At 42.7% G+C, this 17,151-nt stretch overlaps 1 protein-coding gene across 1 annotated transcript; it reads right to left on the bottom strand.

Annotated features, from left to right (window-relative positions):
* Nucleotides 1–1,887: 1,887 nt before the first annotated feature.
* FAM192A (family with sequence similarity 192, member A) lies at nt 1,888–13,510 on the bottom strand. The gene is made up of 6 exons (XM_010012029.1): nt 13,371–13,510; nt 13,081–13,179; nt 10,020–10,141; nt 5,759–5,892; nt 3,687–3,751; nt 1,888–2,612 (listed from the first exon to the last, which is right to left on the bottom strand). The coding sequence occupies exons 1-6, from the start codon at nt 13,498–13,500 to the stop codon at nt 2,395–2,397; spliced, it is 768 nt and encodes a 255-aa protein (XP_010010331.1). The 5' UTR covers nt 13,501–13,510; the 3' UTR covers nt 1,888–2,394.
* Nucleotides 13,511–17,151: the final 3,641 nt, after the last annotated feature.

The raw sequence follows: 17,151 nt of genomic DNA, 5'->3' as shown, positions 1-17,151 counted from the left end.
TTTTTTAACACCTCTGTGAAGCTTTAACAACTAGCACAGACAACATGCCATTTACAAAGCTGTCCCTGGGGAGGGGGTGAAGCACATACTATGCAGTCATGGTTTTTCCTAAATAATAAATAAATCTGTCACTGATTGCTGGTGTTGCTGGAGCCAGCTCTTCTCCAGCACATCAGCCCTGGGACAAGGTTAATGCCACAGCTGCTGATTTATCCTCTACCCCTTGGACTCCTCATGTCCCAGCACGTCTCTCAGTGCCCTTAAGTATTTTAACATCAGGTGGCTTCTGACTGCAAGAAGGAAAATGGGACCAACTGCCAGAATAACGAGCTGTGCCAGATAACTGCCCGCTAGTATGTGCCCACTGGCTGTCAGCTCAGTTTGTTGACACAGGCCAGGCCATGAGAATAGCAGAGATGGCTTACCCAAAGGTTTGTGTGAGTTCCCCAAGTGCCTTACTCCTGGTTTTTTGGGAACAAGAGGGAAGCAGAGGGCTCCCACACCTTTTACTAATTGCATCTCCTCCTGGCCTTGCACAGTCCAACATCCCCTCCTGATCTCACCTGCAGTCCCTGTGGACCACCACTATGACATCTGCTGCGACTGACTGGCAATTCCCCTTATGAAGTTGTCCAAATCAGCCATTTTCACTGCAGCTGGGCGAAATACCGCTCAGGAAAATGATCCCAGCATGTTCACAGCCAGACCAGGCTGTTCCAACTCTTTCAATAGAGATTATTGATCTAGCTTAATAAAGCCAGGGAGACACCTACATCTTTTACACCAACTGCTCAAGGCTCCTGCAAATTCAATTTTCAAGAAAAACAGGCATTTTTTGGTGCACACTTCCCATTTCACTCCATAGCTAAGTATGATGAAAGTCATCAAACCCAAAGCATTAGGGAGGCAGCAAGAGCTCTGCCTGGTTTCCACCTGAAGGTGCCATAATTATAGTAGCTAGAGAACAGGCAGGATCAACTGGAGCAAACACAGGAGGTGCTGGGCAACCCAAAACAACAGGGGAGGAATTAGTGTTCGTAAGAATCTGATTGTGGAACAGTGTTGTGCAAACAGAAAGGGTGTTTGGCTAAGGATAGCTTCACTGTGAGCATAACTCTCCTTGTTTCCCTTGGGGAAGTTCTCCACTCAAGCTAAAGCATGAATCCAACTAAAGACCTTCAGCTTTCCCTGCTTTTATCCAAGCTGCTCTCACCAGTTGCTCAGTGTCACACTCAGATAACTGCCCACTGGTGTGTGCCCATCGACTGTCTCCTCAGGATCACATACACCAAGTGTGGTACCAAGAGCAGGACAGCTGTGAGGGAGACTGTCACAAAGGCATTTTCACCTCCAAGTGGCCCAACTGAGCTGTTCCAACCCACCCACCTCCCATCCACACTGTCTGCATACAGAGATGAAAAGGATGGGCTCTCAGCTTCCACAGCCAGTACATCTTGCTCCTGTCTGGCTCCTTGGTCCACAGCACCCAGAAACATGCCAAAGTAAGGTTTCTTAAATCCAAAACAACTTCAAAACCCACCATCTGCAAAGGAATGTGGAGTTCTCCAGCTTCTGCACAGAGATTTGGCTGAACTGGGGAATCCCACCCACCCTGGACTCATGCTGTTCAGGACACTGCTGCAGAAAAGCCGATTGACTTGTCAAGCGCAGGTGCGGGAGCAATAGCGTTGGAGCAGAATAGCCAACTGCAGCTCCTGCCAGCTCACTCAGAACAAGAGCTTCCCCTCACTCTCTGCATTCATAGGAGGCAGGCTTGCACCTCTCCTGGATAGTGGGTTGAGGAAGGAGTTGGCTGGGTAGTGCAGAAACTGGTTAATGGAATGGGAACAATTATGAATGACACAAGCTGAGATAAAAAAAAATGCATTCAGAATGTCTTTAATCATGTAACACTAGAACTTTTTTTACAGTGTCATGGCAATCTACACTTCACCATCTGCTTGAATTTTGTTCTTCCCCCATTTCTCAAATACAGAATAAAAACGACATTTTAAAACAGAACACGTCTCTTTCGACAGGACTTCATTGCTTCAAGTGAGTATTTTTTGCCTGTCAGTCTTGTGTAAACTTCTTAGATCACCAGAATTCATTCTTTCTGTAAAAATTTTAAAGATAAGGCTTTCTCCTCCCTACCCTCAGACCTTCATTACATTACTGGGTTTAGGATGGCAGACATTCTTACAGGCTCAGTATGCACCCCAGAAATGGAAAGGTGGTGGTGGTGGTAGGAAATATGAGTTATTTTAGGAGTATCTGAGCGTATTAAAGTTGAGAGGTTAGCTAGAAAGATTATATTTGGGGCAGAAAATGCATCAAGCATCCATCAGGGCTTTGGAAGATATTCTGCACTACATTACACACGGAGGGATTTCACTATGGACCATCAAAGAAATTGTTGCCACGGAAGACAGAAGACACAATCTTCCCAGTGGAATTAATGGTGCCTTCACTATCCGAGCTGGACTCTGAATCACTGCTGCCCGAGTAGGCGCCCAGGCCAGGCAAGATCCCAATGCACACAGCTGCTGAGGGACAGTGAACTGCAGAGCCTCCCACCGAGCTGCTCCCCAAGGGAACACAGGATGGTTTTTCTGAAAGAGAGGTACCCAACTCAAAAATGAAAGTGCAGGAAAAGGGCTTTTAATCAGCCTCATATCAGTCACCTGTTACTGCCACAGGAAGTGGATGATTGCAGGATTTAATTAAAGCATAAGGCAGATTTATGTTGCAATGAAGCTATTCTGACATGAAGGACTTGCTACCTCAGGGGATTTTTTTTTTTCTTCTCATCACTAGTTTAAGTCCAGCTCTATGCTGGCATTACAGATTTTAATTCTAAAGTTGTCAGTTTAATGCTCGTCAAGTACCAAACCCACTAAATAAGAATAAATAGCTCTGCTTTGTGTAATTGAGGATTTTTTTTGCGATGTAACAGCACAGTTGGGGAAAAGCTTTATTCCATCATTCTGTAGTCAACATCTCCCATCTTCCACCACTAACTATTTCCAGTGTTCTGAAAGTTTACTGTACAGAGGGAGATCCAGGAAGCACCTTGGGTTGCTATTACACAATTGCAGCTCACTCTATTTGTGTCAGAGTATCTTGACAGCAGGTCAGCTGCAGCCCTGACAGCTAAGACTGAAATGCAACTTAGTTTTTCTTCTGATTAATAGCTAATGGTGGATATATACAAATACATCAAATGTTGCTGTGAAGAGGAAGGGAATGATCTGTTCTCCACATCTCCTCTTGACAGAACAGCATTAGGCTCAAAATGCAGCCAAGAAGACTCCTATTAATCAGGTAGAACTTCTTAAGGGTAAAATCAGCTAAGCATTAGAATCAACTGCCTAAGGAGGGTGCAAAATCTCTTACCTGCAGACATTTAAGAGCAGCTTAGACAAACACCTATCAGGAATGGTTTAGGCAGGGGATAAAACAATGATATGTAGAGGTTCCCTCCAGCCCTATTTTCTATCAAGGCTGCTGTCAGCACCTATAGTTACTGTTTCTGCTGCTTTAAGAGAGAACATGCCAACTGCAGCCTGTGCTGTCTTGCATAATAAAGGACCAGACAAGCAAATCCTCTATCAGATTTAACTCCAAGTCAGTTGCTGTTCAGGTGAGAGACAGCCAGCTTCCCACATGCAGAAATCAGGACATACCTTGATTCTTTTCGTCATGATCAGTATCTAGTTTCAACCTCTTCACACTGTTAGCACCATCTGAACTGTGGACAAAATAAGAAAGTGTCCTGTTCCTTATAAGGTAAGCATTTAATTACTGTTAATGGTAATTTAATTAATTACCATTTAATTAAGCATTCAATTAAATTACATTTAATTAAAAGTCATATCTTAGCCTCAAATGCTCTAACAAATGCCAGTGGGATCCCTCAGTGACCATCACCACCTGTAACTGCTATTAACTGGGGCTCCTCAGGGAACATGCAGGATCCTAGACAGAGCCAACACCACACTGCAAGTAGGTTAACCTTGAAAACATCAGACCCCTTGCACAGCAACCCAGAGCTGCCTATTCAGCTGGAAGCACCTCAAAGGAGGTCAAGAACAACAACCTGAGCTTCAGCCACCCACATGCACACAGGCTAGCTCATGTGGATAATTATCACAGTTGCTGGCGCAACACACGTGTCTCTCCTTTCCAGGGTTTCCTTCCCCTCTTTCAAGCACCTAGAGAGCCTGCCCTAAAACATCTAGAAGTCTTGCACCCAGTAAGAAGCCCAGAAAGGTCTGCAGCAATTTATCATAATGGCATTGTCTGACCTAAAAAAGAAAGGGGTCCTGTTGGGAAAAGGAACGTGACTTGGACTCTGCAGAGCTTCTATAGCTCTTCCTTCTCACTGCTCAGTTTCTTTTTCCCTCCTTTGCGAGTTCCCAGTCCTAAGCCATCCACATAAACAAATGGTTCCCAGCTTCAGCTGTGATGAACTAAAGTGATGAAGCATGAGCATCCTTAGCATCAACTCTTTCCTGTCCCTGTCAGAGCATGCAGTAGAGATGAAAGGTTTTAATAATATGTCCTTTACAGGAAACTACAACGCTCAGAGAGCAGATGTTGATCTCATGCTACACTTGGTTTTGGACAGTTTGCAACAGAAGATAAGACAACAAAAATAGAAGACTGAAAATCAAGTCTGTGATGGCATTGACATGTCAGTTAAGCTGCTCTCTTCAAATAGATACCATCTGCAGACTTCAGATGTGCCATTAAGCACACATCAGCTCCTTCTCTACATTCTACTGTGTTAAGTACTAGTAGTAACAAGATAGAAAAAAAAAAAACCAAAACAAACAAAACCAAAAAAAACAACCCCAAAACATTGTTGGCTGCTTGTTATCAGTTCAGGGCTTTTCTTCTCTGCCTTCCAAAAACCCAAACAACAATCCAACCCCAAACATATTAGGTGGTGGAAGTGCTTACTTCAGTTTTCAGACATGTAATTACTGCTGTACTGGCAGCTAAACATCACCCTACAAGATAAACTTCTAAAATAATCTCCCATTCTCTGGGACAAAAACACTGACTGAATTTTGAGATGTCAGTAATCATCTGAAGTATTAGATGACTCATCTGTGGAAAATAAGTCTAGTCCCACATGCCTAGTTTCTCCGTAACCTGTAGCACACCAGCAGCTACGTTTGCAGGCCATGATCAAAACAGCAAACAGGACACAAACACAGCTGCCACGTCCCTGGGAGGAAAAGGGTGTTGACGTTATCAGTGCAAATCAGTGAGGAACAAGGGAAGTTTGCCTTATGCCCTCAGGATCAAATTGATACACCAAGCTCCTCTCTTGTAACTTCTGTCTCCCCCATGCTGCCCCTAGCAGTAATTAAAACACAGATAAAATCAGCTGATATATTAAGCAAACCTGAATGAAATCACACAAGTGAGGTGACACTGGTATCTATAAATAGAGATGTAAAATAGATTCACTCTAGATCCCCAAAAAGGATTGCCCAAGCCTGACAGTCTAGAATGAAGAGTCTACCCACTAGCTTTTACACACGCTTATCTATTTAAATTGCTTCATGTTTTTCCCACAGTTTGGGAGAGCCTATGGAAACAAGGCTTGTCTTTTCTTCTACCTCCCCCCTTTTTTCTTTAGGGCTAAGGTTCACACCTCACTCGCTGAAGGCAGTTTTGGCCTGCCTCCCTTTATACTGCTAACTGTGTTCCGTTCCTCATGAATTTATAGAGGTGTGAAACTAACCTTCTGTGTTTCACAGCTCCTGCCAACAGCTTTGCTTGAGAGAATTTGTTCTTGTTTTCCGCTGACTTCATGGGCAATTTCTTCTCAGTTTCCTTCTTTGGGTCCATACTGACACCCACTTTGGTGAGAGTGCTGTGAACTAAGGGTTAAGGATCAACCAGGAAGGAATGGAGAGAACAGATACTTCCTTCTCCTGATATATTTAGCCAGCTCTGCTGACAGCAGCAACTGAAGTTCATTCACATATTCTATCAAAATAACCTCATTTGTAATGACATTTAGCTGACACCTTCAGCCATGACATCCTCTGAGTTTGGAGCTCTCTCAGTATCTATACCAGCTCTCCCTGTAAAGACATCCAGGTGGCAGATCAGGAAATGTTTTTCTGAAGGTAGAAGGGTGCAACACACAACACATCCAGCACCCATAAACATAGCCAGCATCCTGCCTTTTCCTAAAGGTCTTAGAAAAGCAAACAGGTCAGACTGGGACAATGGGGAAAGAAGAAAAAAAAAAATAAAAAAAGCAATACAATACTTCCCCCTTCTATGGCGATCAACACATTTGTAATACAAATTTGCTGCTTCAACCTCTAATTAAAAAAAAAAAAAAAAAAAAAGAAGCAGCAATATGTGGGCTCACTTCCACTCCTCCAGTCCTCCTTTTGCTAAGCCCAGGAGACACCAGCCTGCCACAGCAAAACGTTCAGTTTTCTGGTTTGGTACTTACCACTTTAACTTTTCAGCTTATCTAAGGGCCACCAGACTATTACTGCCAGTTTGAACACCAAACCCAAAAGGAAGGAGACACATCTGACTAAAGGTGCACGTGGTTCAAGATTCACCCAAAAAGATTGTGACAGCACAGAAAATCCTCATAGCTTAAAACAGTGCTGGAGTGGTGGGATGCAGCTGAAACCTATAATAAGGTGGAGAAGCTTAAGCAGGTTCGCAGATGGGATAAGGAAGAGCTTGATCTGTTATTAAGGCACACTCACCCTGCACACACACTTAACAGGTCTCCTTCTGTGCAGGACCTAGTCCCGTCCCTGATAACTATTTATATCCAGCTAGCCCTGATGAAGCGATATCCTGTTTGTTAATGAGGTGCCAGTGCAGTTACAAAAGCTTCTGCAAAACTTTTAAACTACACACAGCAAATGCAAATCAACCCAATTTAAAAGAGCATTTGTTTATAATCCTAAATCTAACCTGACTCCAATTCCACTGATCATGTGACATCATCACAAGCTGGAGTTTCACAGGTGTCCCAGTTACTGAAGACAAATTGGGCAGTGAATTTCACATTGATGGACCATACATTTTTTTCCCCCATAGTTTTTTTCCCCACTGAACATCTGCAAATCAAAAACCCCTTACACCTTCCTTTGAAGTGACACACCCGAAGTCTCCAATCACTTTACAATTAGTAGCATTCAGATGCCATTGCTTATTGGATTTTCCTAAGGATACAGCAGTAACCTAGACTGCTCCCTACCTCAACTGAAAGCTGCCTCAGCCAAAACCTTGGTTCAGATGGCACAGGAGTGCCATCCTGTGGCTATCGGAAGCAATCTGAAAGCTCATTGTGTCAAACATAGTTTGATGTTGCAATACACGATTCCACACACCAGTGATCAACTTCCATGTGTCTGTTCATTACCTTGTTATAGTCTAACACTGCACTACAAAAGCCAGGCTGAGGAACCCAAAGACTTTTCTTTCAAAAGATACCAAATTACAGGCTTTCTACTTCCATCCAGGAAGTGTTCTCCTGACACTCCTCAACTACTGCAGACAACACAGTGCATTTTTAACAGATTTTCTACATACTGCTGCCATTAGCAAATGTAACACTATTTAGACAAGAAGCATTCCCTCTCCAGAAGCCTACATCAGAAATAAGCCTCCTGATCTTAAATAGAAGTTCATTTAAAAAGCTGTCCTACAGTAAAGCCTGCTTCTTGGGAGTGGGACTTTTCCTACATTTACACAGGATTTAAGACAAGAGGATGTTGTTCTCGAATGCTTCTTGGAAATGGCTTAAAAACCCCACAAACCTGTAAATCTTTAAACACTGTCAAACCAGTGGGGTCTGCATAGGGCAAGAAGTAAAAACCTCTAGTTGTTCATGCAGGAGGAAGTAAAATTCCTATGCATCCATGCATATGAATTTCTTATGCTTGAGAGTGCATTAAAATATTCCAGGGCATGTTTATCCTTTAAGATACAGGATTTAATTTACGTAGTTTTTACCCTGAAATTAATGTCTCTGGGTAGCTTAAATTTGGTGTTATACCAAGAAAAAGACCAAATAATCAAATCCACAGGGTTGACATACCTATTATTGGTTTGGAAGAACCAACTAGTTTGAACAGTGCCTATAGATCCAGCACATGTACCTAGCATCCACTGGTTTTTGTCACTGATAAACCATTCTGTACTGATAAACAATCACTAACAACCTGCAGATACAAGAACACCATTTCTATTTCAAAAGCATACCACCAAAGCTTTCAAAACACAGATGAGTCATTTTGCAAGTTTCCCTGAGGTTGCTTGAAATATTACACTTGAATAAAATAAAAAATAATAAAAAAAGGAAAGGAATGAGCAAAACTCCTCAGTTCCTCATGAGATGACGTGACTATAAAACAGTCTCCCTGAACCCACTTCAGCAGTAAGTTCTGCAGTTTAATTTACAGCAAGACTTCAGACGCAAAGCCAAACGGTATTTCTAAGACTGCAAAGACTGAGGTTAGATGGCCTGTACATCTTGAACAGGCCCTGTTCAGGAAATTCAGGGATCCACGTGTTATGTGGCTAAATCAAGACAATGTAAGATTCCCTCTGGGATGGTATGATTCACCTCTGATATATGTGACCTAACTAGAGCTGTCAGCTGCTTCCACAGCACAATCTTACACAGCACATCTCTGCATCAGCCAGACCCGCAAGCAACAATCAGCAAAACTAAATATATCCCACATGAACATCCCATTGTGAGATCCAGCAAATCAAGAAAATATTCTGAACCATTCAACCAACTACAGCCTATTTCTGAAGCAAAAAAAATGCATGAGTATTGCCAGGTTGGGGGAGGCTTGGAGCAACCTGGCCTACTGGAAGGTATCCGAGCCCATGGCAGGAGGTTGGAACTGGATGAGCTTTAAGGTCCCTTAGAACTCAAACCACTTTAGGATTCTAGGACTATTATTTTTTCATAAACACATTGCTGAGATAACTTACATGCTCTTCTCAGAACACATGCTCTAAGTTGTACATCATTAACAAATACACGGTAATGCAGATCTTTGTAGTTTTGGTACTATTCAGCTTCATTTGCTGACTGGTTTTAGTTACCTTCTTGTGCCCACAAACTCTTTCATTTATACTCGAGCATCCTGGAGAACTTGTGTTTTGCTCACTGATGACTTAAAAGCAATGGTTTTCATCTGGAGGCAAGAAACCATCAGGTTCTGCACAGAATCGGTAAACGTCAAAAAACCAATGATCAGCTTAGCACAGAAATCCTCAAATCATTCCAACCACCCTTGACTGGCATGATCAGAGAGGAAAAGCATCCTGTATTATTTTCTAGGACATCTTCATGAAAATTTGGCATTTAACAGCAAAGCCAAGCCAGCCTGCTCTTAGTACTGCCTGAAAGTCTGTATTACCCAAAAGAGCTAAGCGTCCATGAACACTGACTTCCTAGAAGAAAGTTGGCACATCTGCACACATGCATGTAATTTCTCATCCTGCAGTTATCAGCAAGGAAGAAAGTAGCTAAGACTTCAAAAAAAACCAAACCAGACATTCAAACATTATTTCAAACACGTATGTTAAAAAGAGACAATATACAGTTAAAAAACCCAAACATGAATGTTTACTTTTCAATAAGGTGGTGAAAGAAAAAGATTACAAGTAATAGGCAGATTTTCCTCTATGTTCTTTTTCTCTTTTTAGCTATGGTATTTCATGCCCTCAACAACAGGAAAAACAAAACCAAAATCCCAAACAACATGGAGGGGAAGAAAAAAAGTACCAAAGACAAGTGAGGATTGAGGAGGAGGAAGGAACATCAAACGTTACAGTGGGAGATCCAAGTTACAATGAAAACATTAAATGTTTAAAAGTCTATCATAGTACACATTCTGTAATGCAGTTCTATAGAAACAATGACTACCACAGAATAAAACTACAGCCCCATCTCTTCTCCTCCTCTATACAACCACCAGCCATTATAATGTAAAGGATATTCTGTATTCATTTAGTTCTTTCAGCTCTTCTTCTCTTCGTTGCTTTTCTAGTAGCTCTTGCTGCCGAGACACCTCATCAAGGAAATGCGTCTCATCTTCATCTAAGCCTCTTACCATATTTTCTGAATAAAGGAAAAGCATGCATGTTGATAAGCTAAAACCACTTAGGAAGCAGCTGGATTCTGCTGGATTCTGTAATTAAGGAGTAAAAACACTTCCTTGTGAATGATACTGGATGTTAACAAACTGAAACTCTTATACCTTCAAGCACACAAACTACAACAAACTAACACAGTTTGAACACAACACTTACTACAGAGAAAAGCAAGACAGGATACATAAGAAGCCATGAAATGCTATTGGACTTGCTGATATAGTTCAGGAAAATCAACCACTGGAGGTCTGGAATGCCATCTGGAATGGGTTACACAAAACAAGGAATGACCACAGTAAGCAGTATCTTCATTGCTTTGGTTTCAGGCACCAAGTTTAAGCCTGTCTCCTCAGAATCTGTTCTTAAACCAATCAATAACTGGAAAAAAAACCCACATAAATCTCTCCATAAATCTTTCCTCAGAATAGGACATATATTTTCTTAAAGCAAACAATTAGTAACTTCTCTGAGATTAACATCTGTGGTTTTGGCTTTTTTAAGTAAAACCAGGACAATTTGTAACTTCCAAATAAAAATAAATTCTTTCTAAACATTCTGTCCTAAGGACAGTGCACTAGTGCAGTAAGAACATCTTTAATTTTCTGTTCTGTAAATGTTCAATGTCTTTCAATCAAATGATGTAGCTGAAAGGTAATAAAAAAATCTTTTTTAGAAAGACCAAGGCTTGCTGTCTGTAGTCATTATTCCCTACTAAATATGCTACAGTAGGGTTTGTTCTCCAGGTTACCAGGAATGTTATTCTGCAGGGGTTGCCTTAAAGGGAGCAGTTGGTTTACCTCTCAGTTACCACCTCTCAGGGATGCTTTCCATTCCAGTACTGGGTTTATAGGTTTCCTGAACCAAAGGGAAGATGGTATAGATCTAATATAACTGGGCAAGGGAAACAATTAATTTAGACAGTTACTCAGTTATTAGTCTTTCCCATACAGGTTGCCAGCAGTCAGTTTCCTGGTGGCTACCTGGACAAGAACTGCTTAGTCACATCACCAGCAATGACCTGGATCAAGAGTTTACTTCAGTAAACTAGAAACTCTCCAGCTGGAAAGTATAGTTGGAGTTGGAGACTTTGATGCTTTCATGCTCCTATCTGTAGTTTCCATTTTTCACCACCAAAACCACAAGTGACATTTGAGAGACAGGAAACAACTTCCACTTCTCTTATTTTGGTTACAGAAAGAAAAATTTTAAAGCTGCATTACAGAGAACGGAAAAAAATTCTTCCCTATGATGGTGGTGAGGCGCGGGTACAGGGTGCCCAGAGAAGCTGTGGCTGCCCCATCCCTGGCAGTGTTCAAGGCTGGGCTGGATGGGGCTTGAAGCAACCTGGTCTAGCGGAAGGTGCCCCTGCCCGTGGCGGGGGGTTGCAACTGGATGAGCTTTAATGTCCCTTCCAGTCCAAACCAGTCTGTGGTTCTATGATTATTCTTCGTTTAAAATGCTGTAACAGTGTACTAAAATTACTTTACTTTGAAAAGGAAGACATTCCTGCAATGCTGAATAACCCAGCAGAAAGTCTGTGTAGTGGTTTTTATCTGCACAAAAAGTTTACAGTGTAACTAAGTTTGTCTGTTTATGCAAACACAATTCTTCAGCATCAAGGTGTTTCTCCTCCCACGTTGTATCATAAATTCTGACAGATCAGAATGACAGTACACTAAAATAACTTTCTACTCCTCCAAAATTCCCATGGATAGACAAATTATTTCTGAACATTTTAAGGGAAATTCAAGCATATTAGGGGACAGATTTTGTCACAAGTGGCCAAATTGGGCTGAAGTCTGATGAGGTAAACTAGTGGTACACAGTCCACCCAACACTAATCTTTAGTTAGTCAGTTCCTCCCACTTACCTTCTCCCAGAGAAATTTGGCTACGGGAATGATTCTAAAAGCATCTACTACAAAACAGCAAAGGCAGTCATGGTCATCAGTGCCGTACTTGATAGCATCTGCAGGGGCAGGGAGCATTACCTAACAAAACTCTGATTGTCCCAGACATCACACCACAAATACAAGAAAAATTCTAGGCAGAATCCAGCTAGGAAAATTGGAGCTTAAAGAACACAGTCATTTAAGGGTAAGGCTTCCAGCTAAAGAACCAAAATGGATCAGAACCCACCTTAAAATGAAGTCTCACAGTATCATCCTCACTTCTTTTTAGATAAGAGCCAATAGCTCCCTTTTTCCCAAAATGGCTGACTAATAATTTTCTAGTTCTCATTATCATCTTTGCACTCAGCAGTACATACACAGGTGATACAATGCAAAGGATTTTTCTATAAAACTGGAAATTCAAACATCAGCAGAAATTAGGTTTCTAGCTCATTAGAAGAGCTAAACACCTAATTTCAGAATAGTCAACTCGTGCATGTTTAGTTCTTCCAAATATGATCTTGAGCCTCAATTCACTTTTGTGTCAACCAATTATGGCTTGGAAATGTAATAGCTGATGGAACAGGATTTATTTTTATTGATTCAGATAGAACAGTCTTGTATTAAAGAATGAGTTCAAGAGTCTCAAAACCACGTTACATTTCCACTCTTCCAGGGATTGGCATCAGGACTTTTTTTTTTTTATTTAATTGTGCAAAATAAGCCAAACATTCCATGCTTTACAGGAATGCAGCTTTGAAACTGCGAGCAATTTTTGAGTGTCACACCTGTGCAGTGCTGCCACAGGGCCAAGGACAATGTTTTGTCTGCATAAACATCTGCCACCCTTGAACAATACAAAACATCAATAATACTTTTCTGAAGCCTCTACTTATCTCTCAGAGACTGACAAGACACACAGATATGTCCCTCAGTCAGATGTTGTACACAGCTGCTGCACACCATACATGCAGCTTGCTGGGTTTTGGTTCAAAATAGGAACTACTGGTGCTTACTGAATTTAAACTGCTCCTCAAACTCCTGCTGCTTCTTTTCTCTCTGTTCCTGAAGTCTTTCATACAAGGAACGTGGGTCGTATGCCTCCTCTGGGCATTCTGAAAGGAAGGAACACGTTGGGAAATGAGACCATATGTTAGGAATACTAAATCACCAACAGATCTTAGCTCCTTCATGTAGAAACCTTTTGAAATTGTAGAATACAAACTATTACCTTTTATTTCTGTTCTCCATGAAAGCAAAATATTCTCAGATCACCTTCCTATAATTATTAAAATATATCCCATACCTTCTGGATCCTCAGGTTTTCGGACCTTTTCCCATTCCTCTTGCCTCCTCTTCCGTCGCTCCTCTAGCTCCGATTCAGATACAAACCTCTTGTTAATCACAAGGTCAGCAGTACCATCTGCCCCATCCATTGTGGAACAGCCCGTCCTAAAAGCACAATATGAAAGACATCAGAGACCTGATTTCACTTGTCAGGGCACAAGACATTACTACACATCCTGAAAAACAGACCTACAGCACTTGCAGTAATTTCAGTTCTCTAAAGACCACCACATAGTAAGTAGTGACTGAGATACCTGCCCACAGCACAGCTGCAATAACACCACCTGTTACTCCTTCTTTACTATTTTTCCTAATTATGTCTTCTCTGTTAGTTGCCTACCTCAGGCTGCTTTCCTAAAAGTTATGTTTTAATGGAATTTTCCTCACCCCACTTCTGATTTACCTCGCATAAACAAATCAACCAATCAATCAATCCCCCTAAAACATTAAGACCCACCCCTACACTCACAACCTTTTATTTCAGTTCTTGCACCTCTCTGTTCCGTAGAAAGGATTTGACACTTTACCGTCACGTTTCGTAAGTTCTTCTGACCTATTGAGAAAGCTGGCCTGCTTTCAGTGTTTTGGATACATTTATTTACAAGTAGTTGTCGTGGTTCAAGCCCAGCCGGCAACTTGGAACCACGAAGCCACTCGCTCACTCCCCCTGCCCCTTCCTTCCTCCCCCCACTCCCGGAGGGATGGGAAGGAGAATCAAAAGAATGTAACTCCCACAGGTTGAGATAAGAGCAGTCCAGTAACTAAGGTATAATACAAACCACTACTGCTACCAATAATAATGAGAAGAGGAATAACAAGGGGAGAGGACACAACTGCTCACCACCCGCCGACCGATACCCAGCCCGACCCGAGCAGTGATCTGGGCCTTCCGGGTAACTCTCTCCAGTTTATATACTGGGCATGATGTGCTGTGGTATGGGATACCCCTTTGGCCAATTTGAGTTAGGTGTCCTGTCTCTGCTTCCTCCCGGCTTCCCCTCCTCCCTGGCAGAGCATGAGACTGAGAAAGTCCTTGGTCAGAGTAAACATTACTGAGCAACAACTAAAAACATCGGTGTTATCAGCATTGTTCCCAGGCTGAAAGTCAAAAACACAGCCCTGCACCAGCTACTAAGAAGGCGAAAAAATGACTGCTGTAGCTGAACCCAGGACAGCAGTTAACAGGTTTCAGAAGTTAGCGATCAATCTCTCTAACCTTCAAAAGCATTCTGCACCTCCGGGGTGAGCTAGGCTTGGACAGACAATGCTGGGGGCTGTCTGTCAGGGTTACACAGAGCGGAAGAGGTGAGTGAAAGAGGGAACTCCATTGGACTAAAACAGGGCTGGAAACAGAAAACAGGTGCAGCACTTGTGACCAAGTGAGCACAGTCCCCTCTCCCTGCTTCAAGAGATCCTAGTACTGAGTACTGGCCAGGTGCCTATTTCAATACTTGGTGCAGGGTGGAGATGCTCCACGGAGTTATTCTAAGAAGGAAACTCATAGTCTTGACACCTGTAAGCCCAGGATGAAACAAACTGCTTCTGCCAGTCTTACGTGGCTCATTTCAATATTTACCCTGAAACCTCCATGCTGTAGAACTGTCCTGAGTTTTGGCTAGGATAGAGTTAATTCTCTTCCTAGTGGCTGGTGCAGTGCTGTGTTTGGGCTTTAGTCTGGGAACAATGCTGGTAACACACTAATGTTTTAGTTGTTGCTCAGGAGCACTTACCCTGATCACAGACTTTTCAGTCTCACACTCTGCCAGTGAGGAGAGGCACAAGAAGCCAAGAGGAAGCAGAGACATGACACCTGACCCAAACTAGTCAAAGGGGTATTCCATACCACAGCACGTCATGCCCAGTATATGAACTGGGGAGAGTCACCTGGAAGGGACCAATTGCTTCTTGGGTCAGGCTAGGTATCAGTCAGCAGGTGCTGAGCAATTGTATTGGGCATCACTTGGGTTTCATTCCTCTCATTCCCCCCAGCTTCTATATTTTACTTACCAATTATTAAACTGTTCTTATCTCAACCCCCAGGTTTTACTTTTTTCCAGTTCTCCTCCCCAGCCCACTGTGGGGGTGGGCAGGGAGTCAGTGCCAGTGAGCAGCTGTGTGGTACTTGGCTGCCAGCTGGGGTTAAATCATGACAAGAACAGAGCGTTAATGCCTATTTTTGTTTCTTACACCAAGCCTGCATAGGGAGGTACAAGGTAAACACAACCTAAAGCTGTTCATTTAAAGTGAAGCTAACCTCATTTTCTTCTAGTTTCTTATTTCCTTGGTATAACTTCAGCAGATACCTCAAGGACTACAGAGAATTGCCCCCTGCACTGCCAAGCATTATTCACTTAGGATCTCAGCTGCTTGCATTTCAGCACTGGAAGAGAACCCAGAAACACTTACTTTTCTAGGGAGGGAAGGACACAGGAACACAGCTAATGGAAAGACTCAGTTTATCCCTCCTTTGTACCACCAGGAACCTCTCCTGAAGGAAGCAGAGTCCCTAAGTTCTTACAAAAACTGGTGCTTTTGTGGGGTATTGTTTATAGTACAAATGACAAATTGACGTCTCAGAAGAAATCCAGCTTAAGGCACTGGACAAATATTTTTTACAGGAGGATGCATTCTTAAGGTGGGAATTACCAAGAGAAGACAAAAGGATCCTCTTAAATGGTGGGGGAAAAAAGGTCAGGCCAAGGGCAAATTTTTTTTTTTTAACTTTCTTTTGCTTCTTTTTTAATAATTAACAAAAATCCACCCTAAACCAAGTCCCCTTTCCAGAAAGCACAGAACACCAGCCATTTGAGTATCATTTCTGAAGGCAGCTCAAGCTGGAAACGTATAGAGAAAATGAGAATTGAATCTCCCTAGAAGTCCTAATCACATATGGCCAGTTTTCCTGTCCATATGCTGTAAAATCAAGATAATCTGGTTCTCTACTTGTGTCACCTGAGCCAGTCCATTTAGAGAGGAAATGAAAGGTTTCAATCGAACAGTGACAGAAAGTCACAAAAACAAACTGGAAGAGAAGGATCCAGCAAAAGCACAGTATCATCTGGGACTAAAGCTTCCAACAGCAAACCATGTGCCTCCTGGATCAGCCAGTTCACTTAGACATCATATTTTAAGACACCTAAAGTGCATTAAGGTTTTGACATACTGTTATGATGTTTTCACTGCAGTCCTGGAAACTGGTGCCTGAACAAACACATTTCAGCAAATAACAACTTAACTGACAACCACAATCCGGGGCACAAAGATGTGGGGGACAACAATAAAACTTCATGCAATGATACTTTCACCTGCAGTTAGGACTGTGTTCTAGTGAGTGACACTCTGTCATGGTGAATGACAAGTGCCCACCCTGCAGCAAGAAACTGCACCTTCTAATACTACTGGATGGTAACATTCCTAGGATCAAAACAAAAACAATACCTGTACAACTTTTGCCACCGCCCAGGCTGGAAGGGATCTGGAGCCGTTCCTGAGTACCCCTGTGCAGCTCCCGACACCCTCAGAGCTCATTCAACAGCGGGCCCGGCTCCCCACCATTGTAACGCAGCGGCGGCGCTCCCTGCACCTTGCACCTGGAGCCACCGCAGAGCCAGGGCGAGGCGTCAGCCCCACCACGGTGTACCCAGGCTGGAACCCGCCACCAGGATCTGGCCTCACCGCTGACAGTACCGCTCGGACCGCTTAAGCCTCCCCGGAACAGGCCTAGCATGTGGTGCCGGGGT

This window comes from Nestor notabilis, unplaced genomic scaffold, assembly GCF_000696875.1.
Source record: "Nestor notabilis isolate BGI_N333 unplaced genomic scaffold, ASM69687v1 scaffold7713, whole genome shotgun sequence".
NCBI lineage: Eukaryota > Metazoa > Chordata > Aves > Psittaciformes > Psittacidae > Nestor > Nestor notabilis.
This window is presented reverse-complemented; position numbering and strand designations above follow the sequence as displayed.

Coding starts and splice junctions, on each gene's coding strand:
- FAM192A (XM_010012029.1), bottom strand. CDS start 13,500: ATGGATGGGGCAGATGGTACTGCTGACCTTGTGATTAACAAGAGGTTT. Junction 3,752..5,758: donor GGAGCTGTGAAACACAGAAG/GTTAGTTTCACA, acceptor TTTTGTCCACAG/TTCAGATGGTGCTAACAGTG. Junction 2,613..3,686: donor TCATGACGAAAAGAATCAAG/GTATGTCCTGAT, acceptor CCTCTCTTTCAG/AAAAACCATCCTGTGTTCCC.